General features: G+C 40.0%; 1 protein-coding gene across 15 annotated transcripts in view; it reads right to left on the bottom strand.

The window, feature by feature from the left end:
* The window catches only part of cacna1bb (calcium channel, voltage-dependent, N type, alpha 1B subunit, b), a 320,447-nt gene that overhangs the window by 76,210 nt on the left and 225,232 nt on the right, over window positions 1–19,005 (bottom strand). For all 15 annotated transcript variants that reach the window (XM_060935527.1, XM_060935526.1, XM_060935532.1 and 12 more), the window contains one exon: window positions 7,591–7,687. In XM_060935527.1, the coding sequence (XP_060791510.1) occupies window positions 7,591–7,687 (97 nt within the window). The remainder of the gene's footprint in view (window positions 1–7,590; window positions 7,688–19,005) is intronic.

Below are 19,005 nucleotides of genomic sequence, written 5' to 3'. Positions count from 1 at the left end.
TTATATATTCATAATTTTTAGTATCCTTTTTCTTGCTATAATTACAGTAATATACATTAAAAATAGGTAGGTGGTCACTGATGTCTGTTAATAGTAGACCGCTCTCTATATTATTTTCCAGGATATTAGTAAATATATTATCTATTAAAGTGGTGCTGTGAGAAGTGATCCTGCTTGGTCTGGTAATAGTTGGGTACAGTCCCATACTGAACATTGAATTAATGAACTCTTCTGTCATTTTGTGTTTCTTATGATTTAAGAGGTCGATGTTAAAATCACCACAGATGTACATGACCTTCTGAGTTGATTTTATAAACATACTTTCCATCCAATCTATAAAAACTTCTATGCTTGATCCAGGACATCTGTATATACAGCTCACCATTATATTTTTCATTTTTTCACAGCATATTTCTATTGTAATACACTCCATCCAATCATCAACAGCTACCGTCATTTTATTATTAATTTTATATTCCAAACTATTATCAACATATATTGCCACTCCCCCTCCTCTTTTGTTCTTTCTATTGATATAATTTAATTCATACCCGTTCAGCTCAAAATCTACTCCCATCTCATCATTGATCCAAGTTTCTGATATGGCTATTATATTGAATGGAGTATTGAACTGACTGAGATATTCCTTCATTTTATGGAAATTGGCATACATACTTCTGATATTGAAATGAATAATTGATATCTTATTTCCATCTCTGATCTTTGCATTGTATTGATATTCAGTGTAATACCGGCAGCTGATATTGATGTTGCTGAAAAGATTATTTTCCGGATCAATATTATTTTCCATATCTTGTATCTTGTATAATAAGAAATCAGAGCTTTCTTTTTACAGACGGCTGAGAAATAATGAAAAGAGAAGCAAATGGAGGTAGTACAAATGTTTATAAAAGTTTATAAATAAAAGGCGTATTTGTTCTTACTTTTTTAATGTTAATAAAATGAATATTCGAGTTACTAGGCTATTAAATTTCATCCAGCCTTTACAAATGTGAGTAAATAATTACTGCTGGTTATTAAGAGGTTTTTTTTATTTAACAGAAGGAATATTTAAGTTCATGAAGAATTTTAAAATAAATGTAGAAAATATCATGGGAAAATCGAATCATGAACCCAGTATCGTGACTTGAGTTGAATCGTGAATTGGGTGAATCATTACATGTCTAATAGACATAAATCTACATTTTAGCATGAACTAAAAAATTACTGCAATTGAATAGGAGGGTTTTATTTGATTTATTATCATGCTTAAAAGTTTGCATGCGTCCTGATATGCTACAGTTTATTCCTTTCACTGTTCCTCATTACTGTGTCAAATCACTTAAAACATTCCACAATTTCTTTGTCAAGCAAGGAATAAAGTAAGATGCATGAAGTTATAGGAAAGCAATCAATGACAGGATATATGATACTTTATTTTTAGAAGGTTAATAACCAGTTTGGCTCATGCTAATCACACATTGGGCCTTCTGTTTATCCGGGCTTACGACCAGCACTAAGTATGCACTGAATAACCCTAGAGGCTGTTTTTTATTCCTAATTTGCATATCTTTGAACATGGGGGATAGTGTGATGCAGTCCGGTATGATGCATCTTTACTGTTACCACCCCGAAGTTGATTATTTTCCAATAACTGCATGACCTGACATCTTTTATTCCTCTTGACCACAGCAATTTGCAGACAATTCCAATTTTACACTGTTTGACTGTTGCAAATGTCTGACACGAGAGACTCCTTATAAATATGATAAATAATCATCTCACAGAAAACATCATTGTATGAACAACTACACATTAAAGCATTTGGTTATGCAAAGTGTCTGTCATACAAGTCCCTGTATAAGTTATAACCTCCACCAACTTTGTTGAAGGAGGTTATGTTTTTGCCTCTGTTTGTTTATTTGTTTGTTTGTCTGTTCCCAATGTAACTCAAAAAGTAGTGAATGGATTTTGAAGAAATTTTGACGAAAGATGAGCCACGGGCCAAAGAACAATTGATTAGATTTTGATGCAAATCCGGTCATGTATATGGATCCAGATGTATGCGGATCCAGGATTTTTACCTCGCCCGGGACAGAGTCCAGCGGGGGGTGAGGTATTGTTTTTGGTGGGGTTTCTTTGTTTTTTTGTTCACACCATTATGGGAAAATGGCTGGACCAATCTTCATGAAACTTTCAGGATAGATGGGCATTGGTCTCAAATAGAACCTCCAACATTTTGAGGGTCATCTGGTCAAGGTCACCAAAAAGGTCAAAATAGGTTTTTTTTCAGGATAGCTTCCTTCATATTCATCATGTTTACTTCAAACCAAATCCAAAATGTTTATCTTTCAATTCTGCTTTCATTGACATGCTACATGATGGGGTATCTCTCATAGGTTTCTTAGCAGTTCAAATGTCAGGGGTCAAGGTCACAGGTTTTCAGAGGCTCATAACTGGGAAACGGTTCAAGAGAGAGAGATACTTAATATAATCAACATATAGAAAGTAATATATAGGCTCTCATTTGGCACCATGACCTTTGACCATGAGTGACCCTGAAAGGTCAAATTCAAGGTCACAGGTTTTCAGAGGCTCATAACTTTAAAATGATTAATGATAGACAGATGTTTACCATTATCAACATATAAGAAGTTCCATATGGGCTTTCAGTTGCCATCATGACCTGTGACCTTGAATGACTTTGAAATGTCAAACTCAAGGTCATGGATATTCATAGGACTATAACCTGACAGCTGATGATTGAGAAATATTACCATTATCAACATATAGGTGGTCCCATATGGGCTTTCATTTAGCACCATGAATGTTGACCTTGAGTGACCTTGAAATGTCAAACTGAAGGTCACGGATTCACCTTGGAAGGTGAATAGGCCAAGCAAGGTTTGTTTTGCCTGGCAATAATTGTTTTGTTTGTTCCCAACATAACTCAAAAATTAGCAAACAGATTTTGATGAAATTTTGAGGAAAGGTGAGCCATAGGCCAAGGAACATCCATCCATTATCTGTAACCGCTTATCCTGTGCAGGGTCACAGGCAAGCTGGAGCCTATCCCAGCTGACTGTGGGCAAGAGGCGGGGTACACCCTGGACAAGTCGCCAGGTCATCACAGGGCTGGCACATAAAGACAAACAACCATTCACACCTACGGTCAATTTAAAGCCACCAGTTAGCCTAACCTGCATGTCTTTGGACTGTGGGAGAAACCAGAGCACCCGGAGGAAACCCACGCAGACACAGAGAGAACATGCAAACTCCACACAGAAAGGCCGCCGTCGGCCACTGGGCTCAAACCCAGAACCTTCTTGCTATGAGGTGACCATGCTAACCACTACACCGCCATGCCACTGGCCAAGGAACAATTGATTACATTTTGATGCAAATCCGGATATGTGGCTTGATGGAGGTATGCACTCTACTGAGTGTCCTTCTAGTTACTATAAAAATGATAATCTCAAATGAATGATGAGTATTAAAATGAGCACATTACTCTGAAACTAGCAATAAAGCTTATATTATAGAAAACTAATCAACACATTTTGACCAGTCAGAATCAAGTCTTATTTAATGCATAACAATTTCAAACAGGCTCAAACTCTCAAGCAGGTTTTAAAAGATAGCAAAGGGATCGTCTCACCAACAGTAAAAATCGCAGAATTACAGTGGTGCTTGAAAGTTTGTGAACCCTTTAGAATTTTCTATATTTCTGCATAAATATGACCTAAAACATCATCAGATTTTCACCCAAGTTCTAAAAGTAGATAAAGAGAACCCAGTTAAACAAATGAGACAAAAATATTATACTTGGTCATTTATTTATTGAGGAAAACGATCCAATATTACATATCTGTAAGTGGCAAAAATATGTGAACCTTTGCTTTCAGTATCTGGTGTGACCCCCTTGTGCAGCAATAACTGCAACTAAACATTTCTGGTAACTGTTGATCAGTCCTGCACACTGGCTTGGAGGAATTTTAGCCCGTTCCTCCGTACAGAACAGCTTCAACTCTGGGATGTTGGTGGGTTTCCTCACATGAACTGCTCGCTTCAGGTCCTTCCACAACATTTCAATTGGATTAAGGTCAGGACTTTGACTTGGCCATTCCAAAACATTAACTTTATTCTTCTTTAACCATTCTTTGGTAGAACAACTTGTGTGCTTAGGGTCGTTGTCTTGCTGCATGACCCACCTTCTCTTGAGATTCAGTTCATGGACAGATGTCCTGGCATTTTCCTTTAGAATTCACTGGTATAATTCAGAATTCATTGTTCCATCAATGATGGCAAGCCGTCCTGGCCCAGATGCATCAAAACGGGCCCAAACCATGATAGTATCACCACCATGTTTCATAGATGGGATAAGGTTCTTATGCTGGAATGTAGTGCTTTCCTTTCTTCAAACATAATGTTTCTCATTTAAACCAAAAAGTTCTATTTTGGTCTCATCCGTCCACAGAACATTTTTCCAATAGCCTTCTGGCTTGTCCATGTGATCTTTAGCAAACTGCAGACGAGCAGCAATGTTCTTTTTGGAGAGCAGTGGCTTTCTCCTTGCAGCCCTACCATGCACACCATCGTTGTTCTGTGTTCTCCTGATGGTGGACTCATGAACAGTAACATTAGCCGATGTGAGAGAGGCCTTCAGTTGCTTAGAAGTTACTCTGGGGTCCTTTGTGACTTCGCCGACTATTACACACCTTGCTCTTGGAGTGATCTTTGTTGGTTGACCACTCCTGGGGAGGGTAACAACGGTCTTGAATTTCCTCTACTTGTACACAATCTGTCTGACTGTGGATTGGTGGAGTACAAACTATTTAGAGACGGTTTTGTAACCTTTTCCAGCCTGATGAGCATCAAGAACGCTTTTTCTGAGGTCCTCAGAAATCTCCTTTGTTCATGCCAGGATACACTTCCACAAACATGTGTTGTGAAGGTCAGACTTTAATATATCCCTGTTTTTTAAATAAAACAGGGTGCCCACTCACAGCTGATTGTCATCCCATTGACTGAAAACACCTGACTCTAATTTCACCTTCAAATTAACTGCTAATCCTAGAGGTTCACATACTTTTGCCACTCACAGATATGTAATATTGGATCACTTTCCTCAATAAATAAATGACCAAGTATAATATTTTTGTCTCATTTGTTTAACTGGGTTCTCTTTATCTACTTTTAGGACTTGTGTGAAAATCTGATGATGTTTTAAGTCATATTTATGCAGAAATATAGAAAATTCTAAAAGGTTCACAAACTTTCAAGCACCACTGTAAATAGTGGCTGTTAAAATAGTGACTAGCTTACGGTTGTTGAAAGTCAGTGTATTCCTCAATCCATCCAAAAACAAAAAGACGGTTTACAACCCCGATTCCAAAAAAGTTGGGACAAAGTACAAATTGTAAATAAAACAGAATGCAATAATTTACAAATCTCAAAAACTGATATTGTATTCACAATAGAACATAGACAACATATCAAATGTCGAAAGTGAGACATTTTGAAATTTCATGCCAAATATCGGCTCATTTGAAATTTCATGACAGCAACACATCTCAAAAAAGTTGGGACAGGGGCAATAAGAGGCTGGAAAAGTTAAAGGTACAAAAAAGGAACAGCCGGAGGACCAAATTGCAACTCATTAGGTCAATTGGCAATAGGTCATTAACATGAATGGGTATAAAAAGAGCATCTTGGAGTGGCAGCGGCTCTCAGAAGTAAAGATGGGAAGAGGATCACCAATCTCCCTAATTCTGCGCCGACAAATAGTGGAGCAATATCAGAAAGGAGTTTGACAGTGTAAAATTGCAAAGAGTTTGAACATATCATCATCTACAGTGCATAATATCATCAAAAGATTCAGAGAATCTGGAAGAATCTCTGTGCGTAAGGGTCAAGGCCGGAAAACCATACTGGGTGCCCGTGATCTTCGGGCCCTTAGACGGCACTGCATCACATACAGGCATGCTTCTGTATTGGAAATCACAAAATGGGCTCAGGAATATTTCCAGAGAACATTATCTGTCAACACAATTCACCGTGCCATCCGCCGTTGCCAGCTAAAACTCTATAGTTCAAAGAAGAAGCCGTATCGAAACATGATCCAGAAGCGCAGACGTCTTCTCTGGGCCAAGGCTCATTTAAAATGGACTGTGGCAAAGTGGAAAACTGTTCTGTGGTCAGACGAATCAAAATTTGAAGTTCCTTATGGAAATCAGGGACGCCGTGTCATTCGGACTAAAGAGGAGAAGGACGACCCAAGTTGTTATCAGCGCTCAGTTCAGAAGCCTGCATCTCTGATGGTATGGGGTTGCATTAGTGCGTGTGGCATGGGCAGCTTACACATCTGGAAAGACACCATCAATGCTGAAAGGTATATCCAGGTTCTAGAGCAACATATGCTCCCATCCAGACGACGTCTCTTTCAGGGAAGACCTTGCATTTTCCAACATGACAATGCCAAACCACATACTGCGTCAATTACAGCATCATGGCTGCGTAGAAGAAGGGTCCGGGTACTGAACTGGCCAGCCTGCAGTCCAGATCTTTCACCCATAGAAAACATTTGGCGCATCATAAAATGGAAGATACGACAAAAAAGACCTAAGACAGTTGAGCAACTACAGTAGAATCCTACATTAGACAAGAATGGGTTAACATTCCTATCCCTAAACTTGAGCAGCTTGTCTCCTCAGTCCCCAGACGTTTACAGACTGTTGTAAAGAGAAAAGGGGATGTCTCACAGTGGTAAACATGGCCTTGTCCCAACTTTGAGATGTGTTGTTGTCATGAAATTTAAAATCACCTAATTTTTCTCTTTAAATGATGCATTTTCTCAGTTTAAACATTTGATATGTCACCTATGTTCTATTCTGAATAAAATATGGAATTTTGAAACTGCCACATCATTGCATTCCGTTTTTATTTACAATTTGTACTTTGTCCCAACTTTTTTGGAATCGGGGTTGTATTTTCTGACTTATTATTTAAGTTTTTTAAAAGGCTCTGCTCACAATATAATCTCTATTTATTTTTAGTTATACAGGAAGTAATGATTGTACTTTAGGCCTAAAATACGTCACGCCTGTGTACTGTCAAGATAACCTTGTGTGTCTGATATGTTATTTTTGGTATGATCACTTTTCATGTTGTAAAGCTGAGACATCCACCAACACCACGATTCACCCTTGACCTTCAGTTATCCGAGTTGTGAGATGTGCGAAATACAGTCTCTAGAACGTTCTATTTTTTCTGCCAGGACTTCATCTGCCTTTGTCAGATTTTATCAATTATCTTTCAGAAAGTAGAAATAAGAGCTGGTTTAGAGTATCTGAGCACAGTATTGAGAAGTGAATTACATGATATTAGCATGAACAATTTCGACTTCATCCTCTTTTTTTCATGACACAACACACCTCTGAATGATAACAATGAATGAGCGAAGTCGAAAGCATATTGCGCTTCTAGTTGAAGAGAACTGATTAGCTGTCAGAAGACTGCTCGTCGATACTAAAAGAAGAAAAAGAAGAATATAGTATGGATTGAATGCAGCATAAGCGCGTTGTATTGTACCTTGAGTTTAGGTAGCCTTTTGATGGTCTTCAGAGGCCGGAGCACTCGGAGAACCCTGAGGGATTTGATGGTGTTGATGTCCTTGCCGTTGTTCCCTCTGGGTTACAAAATCAATATGTGAGTGCACACAGGCATATGAGATATATATATAGACATAGGAGGCTTGCATTCTCCTCCACAACACACACACACACAAATCCTTGGATCTTTCATTAATAAATGCATGCACATAAGTTAGCAATAATGACCATGAAACCAAGTGAAAATCATTGCATTATTGACTCAAAAAAAAAAAACAAGGACAAGGATGGTCTGTCTGTGAAAGCCAAATTACAATGTGTAATTTTGACACATCTCTCAGGATGAAAAGAAAAAAAAAACCTTAAAGTTAATATTGTAAGTGATAAGTAGTAGAATGATCTCAGCATACGGCCGAGTAGCTATTTTTAACAACTGAAATTATAGTTTCCTCGACTAAAATGTTGACGCTAACCCATTAATCAATCATTTACAATTGCAGAAGTAAAAACGTAATTATTCCTATGTTAAAGAAAAAGATATCAAGAAGAATATCAACAATGATAAGGAGGGAGGTGGAAGACTATGTACAAGCAGGCAGGTCTGACTTTAACCCTATTAGACTGTATTTAAAAAAAAACTGTTGCTATTTCAGTGTTTTTTTTTTTTTAATTCCAATTTAGTCAATATGAATCATTTACTTCCATTATAAATCTACCACAGAGCTTGTTCTGCTCCCTGGTGCATTACTTGCTCTGTCTTTTTGTTTTGGAGTGTACAGATCAGATTTATAATTTATGCAACAACAAAAAAGCAGGAAACTAAGCCGTGTGTACTATTACATTGTATGTAAGTTTTTTTTAAAGTATGATCATGCAAACTCAACAAAAAAGTGCAAAAAGCCACAGCAATATTTCCTCTACTCCTCTTCTGCATGTATTGAAACGAAAAAAAAAAAAACAAAGCAAAAATATTCAGGCTCCATTATTGCACTTTTTGTTGGGAGAACAGGTGTAGTGTAGCATTCTGAATGGCTTGATCATTTGTACTCTCCCATGAGGAGTTACATTGGGGTAACGCACTGATCAGTCTTGTACACTCCTACATGTCAAAGATCAGCTCCTATTCTCCCATTGCCTCTAGAGGTTCCACCCATCATGTTTGTAATACATCAAATCTGATTGGTCCAAATTTTCTATAATAAGCATATTTAACAGTTATTCCACGAAATCGAGACGTACCTGAGCTGATAGCCGATGAGGCCCGTAGCGCCGAGTTGGCTATAAGCCATGTACGATGAGACTGAGTGGAATAACTGTCTTATTCTATCCACATTCGCTGGATTTTGAGAAACAGAGCATTTTTCTTTCTTTTTTTTTTTGCAAATTCAATAAACAAACTTTATAAAAAACGTCCGAGAAAATAATTTCCGCTTAGAATGTAAACAAACCAGCAAAATGACAGTCTCAATTTGTGAAAAATGCTATAATAATAATAATTCTTGAAAAAAAAGATACTGTATGTTCTTACCATCAAATAGAGATCTTGCAGTCACGTGACCGGAAAGTACACAACCGCCATCTTGTCGGTCAAAAACACCGCTGAATACTGCTGCACTCGTGTACAGAATGGATCAATTTCAACCGACGGACTACACGGCTCATTTTTCTAATGAACAGATAACTAGATATATGTCTAAAATAAACGATCTACAGATTTGTGACCCTTATGGCTTACCGGACGGAGTTTTCACGACCGGATTTTGAACTGCCAGCGGAATACCCGGACGTGTATAATTACCTCATTAACTTTCCCTCGCTGTTCAGTGGTGAAGCACTGCGTGCTTATAAATCTCTGGACAGTTATCTTTACAGAAATTCAGGATTTGTCAGCGACTCAGATGTGGCATCTTGTAAACAAGAATCCTCATTGGATGGGTAAGTCACTTATAAGTATTGAGTATAGCACTGACCAGTCGATTATAGAATAGAATAAGGTAATTCCAGCTGTAATTCCAAATCGTCCGTCTTGTTTACATGGATCTGGCGTTGGAGAGGTAGAGGCTTGGCAGTGGAGGTTTGAGTGGCTGTTTTCTGAGCTTAGTCAACAGGCCGGCTCTGCAGCCGCGCTTTTGCTTCCGCTCCCGGCACCGCCTCCTTCGCTTTGCTTCCGATAACAATCCACGGAGACCCCGCTGGTCTCGCTATCTCGTCCGGAATGTTTTTTTTTTTCTCTCGTCTGGAATGTTGTGCATGCGATGGAAATCGCTACAAACCGTCATTTTCTACTGGAAACCAATGTCCAGTAAGTCCATACGGTTGTAGTGAATATTGAAGTCCGGTACAGACGAACAACACGCAAAAATACACACTAAAAACATAAAAAACGTGCACAGGTAGGGAGAGCTTGTAGCCGCAGCCGTTGTAGTAGAATTGTATATAGTAGGGTTTTCCAGAAGAAAAGGTAGAAGTAAAAGCAGAAGTAGAACCAGAAGTAGAAGGCGGAATATGGCGTTTGACCGACAAGATGGCGTCTGTCACAATCTGGATTGGCTGTGATGTCACATGCAAGTGCTCCATACTTTCATTCCATACTTTGTTGCTTTTTGGGGGTTTTGTTTTCGAGGAGAGTTTTTATTTCATCTTTGGTTGATTCAGCAACAAACACGCTCCGCCATTTTGTTTTTCTCCACCCACGGTATATGAGTTGATATCCTAGTAGTAGAATAGCCAATCAGAGTGCGCGATTGCTCATATCCAGTGAATGTGGCTAGAATAATTTCAAGTATCACTTGTTTGTTATTATTTTTAAAAACACCAATGAACCTATGTTCATTTATCACAATTTAATAAATGTTCCAGTCTGTTGTCTACTTTAAAAAGAAGTGATATGTTTCCTTTGCAGGCAATGGCAGTAATAGTATCATAGCACGACTTGTACTATGGCATGTATGGTGTCTTAAAGGACCAAAAGGAAAGTAACAGGCTTCGTTATTGGTTTTTTTTTGCAATGGGGAGCAGTGTCAGGAAGGAAAGGTCATGGGGTTAAAGGGTAACTATAGAGATTAAGACTGCCCCCACCTGGTTATGCTTTGTTGTGATCTGATCAGAGAAAGCAAATGATACAAAACATAAAATGTGCACATACACAAAAAGTACAGAGACAAAACACAGAAATGCACAGATGTAAGCAGCTTCACAGATAAAGAATAAGCATTAGAAGCAGACAGCTGCAGAAAGAGAATAAAGGAAACACAAGTCAGACAGAAAAACACTTAGCACTCACAGTAATTACAGGAAAAATAAAACATTACATGAAGCATAGAGTACAATGAGACATTTCTCGAATTAATTAAATACACAACGGAGTGAGCGCTATTTGATTTTGATCTAGAAAGCAGGTTATGTGGTTACAGTTCTGAAACAGAGCAACACATAAATGCATACACACCAATATCTGTGCACAACACACATACACAATGTTCATTCCTGGCAAACCTCCTTGCATGTGACCTTTCCAGCAGAAATGAACCACTGAAAGGACAGGGTGTAATATTTTAGATAAAAATCTGGTGTACATGAACTATCAAGTGCTCACAAGAGACCATCACTGATGCAAACATTTTGTGTACCATAATCTCCCATAGCTGTTCTAGAACAACCTGCAATTCTACAGTTTCCATATCGAAACGTCTCAAGTTTTGGATTCCTGCTTGTAATAATCTACATTTTGAGTATTTTACAGTGGCGCTTGAAAGTTTGTGAACCCTTTAGAATTTTCTATATTTCTGCATAAATATGACCTAAAACATCATCAGATTTTCACACAAGTCTTAAAAGTAGATAAAGAGAACCCAGTTAAACAAATGAGACAAAAATATTATACTTGGTCATTTATTTATTGAGGAAAATGATCCAATATTACATATCTGTGAGTGGCAAAACTATGTGAACCTCTAGGATTAGCAGTTAATTTGAAGGTGAAATTAGAGTCCGGTGTTTTCAATCAATGGGATGACAATCAGGTGTGAGTGGGCACCCTGTTTTATTTAAAGAACAGGGATCTATCAAAGTCTGATCTTCACAACACATGTTTGTGGAAGTGTATCATGGCACGAACAAAGGAGATTTCTGAGGACCTCAGAAAAAGCGTTGTTGATGCTCATCAGGCTGGAAAAGGTTACAAAACCATCTCTAAAGAGTTTGGACTCCACCAATCCACAGTCAGGCAGATTGTGTACAAATGGAGGAAATTCAAGACCATTGTTACCCTCCCCAGGAGTGGTCGACCAACAAAGATCACTCCAAGAGCAAGGCGTGTAATAGTCGGCGAGGTCACAAAGGACCCCAGGGTAACTTCTAAGCAACTGAAGGCCTCTCTCACATTGGCTAATGTTACTGTTCATGAGTCCACCATCAGGAGAACACAGAACAATGATGGTGTGCATGGTAGGGCTGCAAGGAGAAAGCCACTGCTCTCCAAAAAGAACATTGCTGCTCGTCTGCAGTTTGCTAAAGATCATGTGGACAAGCCAGAAGGCTATTGGAAAAATGTTTTGTGGATGGATGAGACCAAAATAGAACTTTTTGGTTTCAATGAGAAGCGTTATGTTTGGAGAAAGGGAAACACTGCATTCCAGCATAAGAACCTTATCCCATCTGTGCAACATGGTGGTGGTAGTATCATGGTTTGGGCCTGTTTTGCTGCATCTGGGCCAGGACGGCTTGCCATCATTGATGGAACAATGAATTTTGAATTATACCAGTGAATTCTAAAGGAAACTGTCAGGACATCTGTCAATGAACTGAATCTCAAGAGTAGGTGGGTCATGCAGCAAGACAATGATCCAAAGCACACAAGTTGTTCTACCAAAGAATGGTTAAAGAAGAATAAAGTTAATGTTTTGGAATGGCCAAGTCAAAGTCCTGACCTTAATCCAATCAAAATGTTGTGGACGGACCTGAAGCGAGCAGTTCATGTGAGGAAACCCACCAACATCCCAGAGTTGAAGCTGTTCTGTACGGAGGAATGGGCTAAAATTCCTCCAAGCCGGTGTGCAGGACTGACCAACAGTTACCGGAAACGTTTAGTTGCAGTTATTGCTGCACAAGGGGGTCACACCAGATACTGAATGCAGAGGTTCACATACTTTTGCCACTCACAGATATGTAATATTGGATCATTTTCCTCAATAAATAAATGACCAAGTATAATATTTTTGTCTCATTTGTTTAACTGGGTTCTCTTTATCTACTTTTAGGACTTGTGTGAAAATCTGATGATGTTTTAGGTCATATTTATGGAGAAATATAGAAAATTCTAAAGGACTCACAAACTTTCAAGCACCACTGTAGTTTATAGTAATCTATAGTAATCTAGAAATGATTAATCTCATTTGCTTGATGCTTTTATCCAAAGCAACTAACAATTAAGACAGCATACAACTGAACAGTTGTGAAGGGTCTTGCTCCAGAACCCAAAAGTGGTGCTGGGATGTCATTCCCTTCTGATCACTGGGCCAATGCCTGAACCACTGAGCCAAGGATAATTTTTTGCAAATCCATCAATGCGCCCATCAATACAAATAATAAATGACTTCATTTTATTGGCGGTATCAAAATGCCAAAGGTAGTCTTGCTCTCTTTCAAAGTAGTTAAAGCAATACATTCACCGGCCATTTTAATAGTTCTTTATTCTCAGATTCCTGTTCTTGGCTGGCAGGAGCGGAACCCAATGTGGTCTTTTGCTGTTGCATGCTGAGATGCTTTTCTGCTCACCACAGTTGTACAGAATTGCTATATCCTTTCTGGCAACTCGAACTGATCTGGCCATTTTCCTCTGACCTCTCTTATCAACAAGGCGTTTGTTTCCACCCACACAACTGTCACTCGCTCCATGTTTTTTGCACCATTCTGTGTAAACTCTACAGACTGTTGTGTGTGAAAACCCCAGGAGGTCAGCAGTTTCTGAAATACTCAAACCAGTCCATCTGGCTCAAACCAACACCCATGCCACAGTGAAAGAAAGTCACACTTTGAGATCACGATTTTTCACATTCTGATGTTTGAAGTGAACATGAACTGAAGCTCTTGATTTGTATCTGCATGATTTTATGCATTGTGTTGCTGTTAAGGGATCGGCTGATTAGACAACTACGTAAAACAGCAGGTGTATAGATGGGTGCTCCTAATAAAGTGGCCAGTGAGTGTAGCATCTCCTGACTTTTTGCCTCTTGTATCAAGGGCCTTTAAGGTTAAACAAACATCGTCATTCTGTACATGCAAACCATTTTCTTGAAAGTTGGTATCACCTGAACTTTGCCATTGGAAAAAAGTGGTGCATGTTGCTGTTCAACAAAATAGACCGTTAGACCTCAAAATGCATTTTAAATGTATTTCACTGATAATGTATCCATGACCAGGATAAATATGCCTTTATAATTGTCTTTATACATATATAAAATATAAAATATGTCTTTAGAGACCTATCAAAAGTTATATTTCTATAAACTTGTAAATATACATCTAGCTAAAGGATAATGGCAAAATAGAAATATTAGGCATTTATTTATTCATCATTCATTCACTTTCAGTAATTAGCACCCTGGTTGAAGGAACCTACAGCCTAACTGAGGAACTAGAATTGTAGTCAAGACCACCTAAACCGAGACCAAGTCATGAGCAAGACCAAAGTGTATCGAGACCGAGACAAGACCAAGACTTTGAGGGGCTGAGACCAAGTCAAGACCAAGACAGGGCAAGACCAAGACTAGATCAGTGTGTGTGAAGGAGTAGGGAGGGGTGACAGCCATGAATAGTAACCAACATTTCAAATTAGCAATGAGTCACGTTTTTGGTTGCCTTTAAAGCAAGAAGTTTTCCATCCAATCACAGTAATGATGTTTATAAATAAATCAGACAATACACAGGCAATTTAGTGAAATCCCCACAGTTGTGGTCTTGACCTGTCTTGAAATTAAATCCCGAGTCTCTATTTCCGAGACAAGACTGAGTAAAAATGCGGTCAATTCTGAGATGAGACCGAGACCTTCAAAAATACTCTCAATGAGGCTGTAGCTCATACCAGCCACTGTTGTGTGGGAGTTTGAAATCGGATCAATCTTGTGGGAGGAGCAGCAATTTTTGTGAAATTGCATTTGACCCCTGTGTAGCCGCATCCATGGCAGGTGGCGCCAACTGGTGAACAATTCTTGTTGGAATATGTCTTTAGAGTCTTCTGGGTGAGTTTCAGTTAAAACATCCTAGCAGTTTACAAACAGTAGTGTTTGGTGTGAAGAGTCATCCAAAATTTTCAAACACCCATAAAATGTTAAATATGACAGGTGGTGCCACTGTCTTGACAACTTTTATACATACCAACCTGGAGAACATTCTATATGAGTTTGATCAAAAATCTGATCACTCCTGTAGGAGGAGTAGCGGTTTTCATGAAATTGCACGTGACCCTTCTATAGCCTCATCCATGGTAGGTGGTGCCACCTGATGAACAATTCTTGTTGGAATATGTCTTGAGAGTCTTCTGGGTGTGTTTCAGTGAAAACATCCCAGCGGTTTACGAAGAGTAGCGTTTGATGTGATGAGTCACCCAAAAATTTCAGACGCCCATAAAATCATAAATATGTCAGGTGGCGCCACCATCTTGAGAATTTCAATGCACACCTACCTAGGGAACATTATATATGAGTTTGATCAAAATCTGATCAATCCTGTAGGAGGAGTAGTGATTTTTGTAAATTGTGGATTGACGACAACGATAGATGACGCGTGATCGCGTAAGCTCATCCGGCCTGGTCTATGACCGGATGAACTCATAAAAAGTGGTCTTGAGACCGGTCTCAAGTACGACAATGCTATGAGGAACACTAGCCTTGAAACAGGAACACATCCTGGATGGGATGCCAGTCTGTTACAGGGCACCATGCAAACACATTCACACATTCATTCACATCAAGGAGCAATTTAGCGTCGCCAGTCCACTTAATGACATGTTTTTGGAATTGGATGGTTGGAGGAAACCAGAGAACCCAGACGAAACCCATAGAGACACAGGAGGAACATGTGAAACTCCGGGAACCTCTCTCATCTCATCTCATCTCATCATCTGTAGCCGCTTTATCCTGTTCTACAAGGTCGCAGGCAAGCTGGAGCCTATCCCAGCTGACTACGGGCGAAAGGCAGGGTACACCCTGGACAAGTCGCCAGGTCATCACAGGGCCGACACATAGACACAGACAACCATTCACACTCACATTCACACCTACGGTCAATTTAGAGTCACCAGTTAACCTAACCTGCATGTCTTTGGACTGTGGGGGAAACCGGAGCACCCAAAGGAAACCCACGCGGACACGGGGAGAACATGCAAACTCTGCACAGAAAGGCCCTCGCCGGCCACGGGGCTCGAACCCGGACCTTCTTGCTGTGAGGCGACAGCGCTAATCACTACACCACCGTGCCACCCTACTCCGGGAACCGTTGAACACAATAGTATCTGGAGCACACGTGATAGTATCTGGAGGTATTACATATGATAATATCTAGTATTCACCTCATAGAATGTGGTGCTTATCATAAAAAAATATATGATGTCCTTTCAGTGGCTCTGTATTATACATAAAACTTGTCACATTTGCTTGCAATTACAATTAAAAAAATCATGCAATCTACATCAGTTATTGTTAATATACAGTGGTGATGAAGTTACAAATCGACAATATAAAGGATGATATGTTATCTGGGGTAATCAAAGTGGAAACCAGGCTGTGTGTGGATGTTTGATGAAATTAACACAATGAATGATCATCACACACCAGATGGCAGTGTGCTGGAAACACAATGAAAAGACACAGGGTTGCTCATGTAGCCTAAGGTTAACACATACTAACCCATGCGCACACACGCACACACACACTATATATATATATATATATACACAGGCAATAACAAGTGCATACCCCATGAAGCTCCTGAAAGCAACACAAACAAGGAAAGAGAAAGGAGAAAGCACAGTAAAGACAAAGAAAGGCAGAAAGGGGGGAAGCCAAGAAAGAACATGAGCGCTTCATATGAAAATAACAGAAACGTATGAAGAGGCAGAGTTCTCGCCACAGCAGTGTACTTTCAGACAAAGGCAGGAAGAAAAGTGATCAAACAAAATCCAAGGCACACATTCTACCAGATGCTTCAGCAGAACAAAGATTTCTAATCCACATTTAAGCCATTAGCTATCTCATGCGAGTGTTTCGGGGACCCACAGCTCATAATACACACAGCTTTTACACTAACTGAGTGTCTTCCATTGCTTTCAGGTCTCTCTCGCTCTTGAAAAGCACCTCCACGACACAAAGAGGATTTGGTCCACATTTCAACCAGGCCTCATCAAAATCACACACACACACTTGATTAATGGTGTGAGTGTGAATGTGGGATGTGGGTGAGGGTATTGTTATGTATACAGATATATTGTTGTGTGAGGTTTACATGCTGCGGGAGCTTAAAAAAAATATGGGTTAGATTTGTCATTGTTTGCTACACAACAGAACTTCTCTATATATACCGTCGTGTGTGCATTTTCTTGTGTTTTTGAATGTTTGGGTGAGTATTTGCTTTTGTATGAGTATCTTCATGTCTTCGTGTTTATGAGAGTGAGTGTATATGTTTGTGACCCCAGGTAACATCACTGATGATGTGTCTAGGTGCAAGATGCATGGTCGAAATGATCAGTGGTGGGTTTCCCAAAAGCCTCTCAACACTAAGAGCGTCTTGATTAGGAGACAGTGTTCACTGTACTGCTCGCGCTACCATTTAACGACGATCTTTGTGCTGCGATGCTTTTGGGAAACCCACGCCAGACTGGATAAGGAAGTGACAGCTTGGAATAGACTGGTTGACTACCAAGAACAGAGTGGAGACAGCTGGAAAGACAGGGGATAACTAGGACAGATGGCAACTCTGAGGAAGGTAGGGTTACCGATCTGACCACCATCTTCTTTTAGGAACCCCCACAAGAAGCTACAGATCTACTCACTGAGAGAATACCCAGTTTGCCATGCTGATCGTGGTTTCCTCCTGCGTGAACAGGACTTGCGGTTAGGTAGCGTCACATGTCTAACAGGAAGCATGTGTTAGCCTTTACCCTCCTGGTTGGTAGATATCATATGATAGTGGAGAAATGGCTGGTGGGTGGGAATTGCAAACAAAATAATGATATTACTGGGCGGCACGGTGGTGTAGTGGTTAGCACTGTTGCCTCACAGCAAGAAGGTTCTGGCTTTGAGCCCAGTGGCCGACGCTGGTCTTTCTGCGTGGAGTTTGCATCTTCTCCTCGTGTCTGCGTGGGTTTCCTCTGGGTGCTCTGGTTTCCCCCACAGTCCAAAGACATGCAGTTAGGTGAACTGGTGACTCTAAATTGACCGTAGGTGTGAATGTGAGTGTGAATGGTTGTTTATCTCTATGTGTCAGCCCTGCGATGATCTAGTGACTTGTCCAGGGTGTACACCACCTCTCGCCCATAGTCAGCTGGGATAGGCTCCAGCTTGCCTGCAACCCTGCACAGGATAAGCAGTTACGGATAATGGGTGGATGGATGGATAACGATATTACTAATAACAATATTACTATGAGCTAGTTGAGGTGGCATTTGACTGGCACTACATTCCAGGGAAGGTAGGAACCTCATCCTGGACTACTACAATGGGTGCAGTCTCAGAATCTCTGGTGGGTCCAAACACTAGAATGGTAGAAGTTTGAGAAGGGGATCATTACTAGTTGCACCATTTTAGTGATGTTTATGCTCACCAGGAACATGCTGGCAAAATCTGTTGAGGTGGCCCACTGATGAAGTGTAGGATTAGTCAACAGCCCATCAGGGCTTTCATGGATGGTCTGACTGTGACAACAACATCTGTCCCAGAAAGCAGATGGATTCTGAATAATATGGAGGAGCTGATCCCAAGGGCTCACAGAGCTTCGAGTCAGTTAAATCCAGATCCCTGGTTTTGAATAGAGCAACAATCACCAACAGGTACCACTTCACTTTTGACAATATTACAATTTCATCCACTACGAAGTAGCCTGTGAAAAGCTTGGGCAAAGTGTTTGACTTTGGTTCTATCCTTTCAGGCAGCCAAGCAAGACCTGGAAGCCTGGTTATCTGCCGTAGACAAATCAGACAAACATGGTATTCTTCATGGATCTTATGGCCCCTTCAAAACAGCTGAAAGCTTTGGGGAGGAGGGAAGTAGGTTCCTGCGGAAGTGGCTTGGATTGCCTTGAGACCTGAACGGCATTGTCCTGAACAGCTGTAACAATAGAAGCTCTCCATCAATAGTCTGAATGACAAATTCATGATGACCCATGCAAGGAAGGTGCTGCAGTA

The sequence above is a fragment of the Neoarius graeffei genome, chromosome 12 (genome assembly GCF_027579695.1).
Source record: "Neoarius graeffei isolate fNeoGra1 chromosome 12, fNeoGra1.pri, whole genome shotgun sequence".
NCBI classification, from domain to species: domain Eukaryota; kingdom Metazoa; phylum Chordata; class Actinopteri; order Siluriformes; family Ariidae; genus Neoarius; species Neoarius graeffei.
Note: the sequence above shows the minus strand (reverse complement) of the source record. Positions and strands in the feature narration are given on the sequence as shown.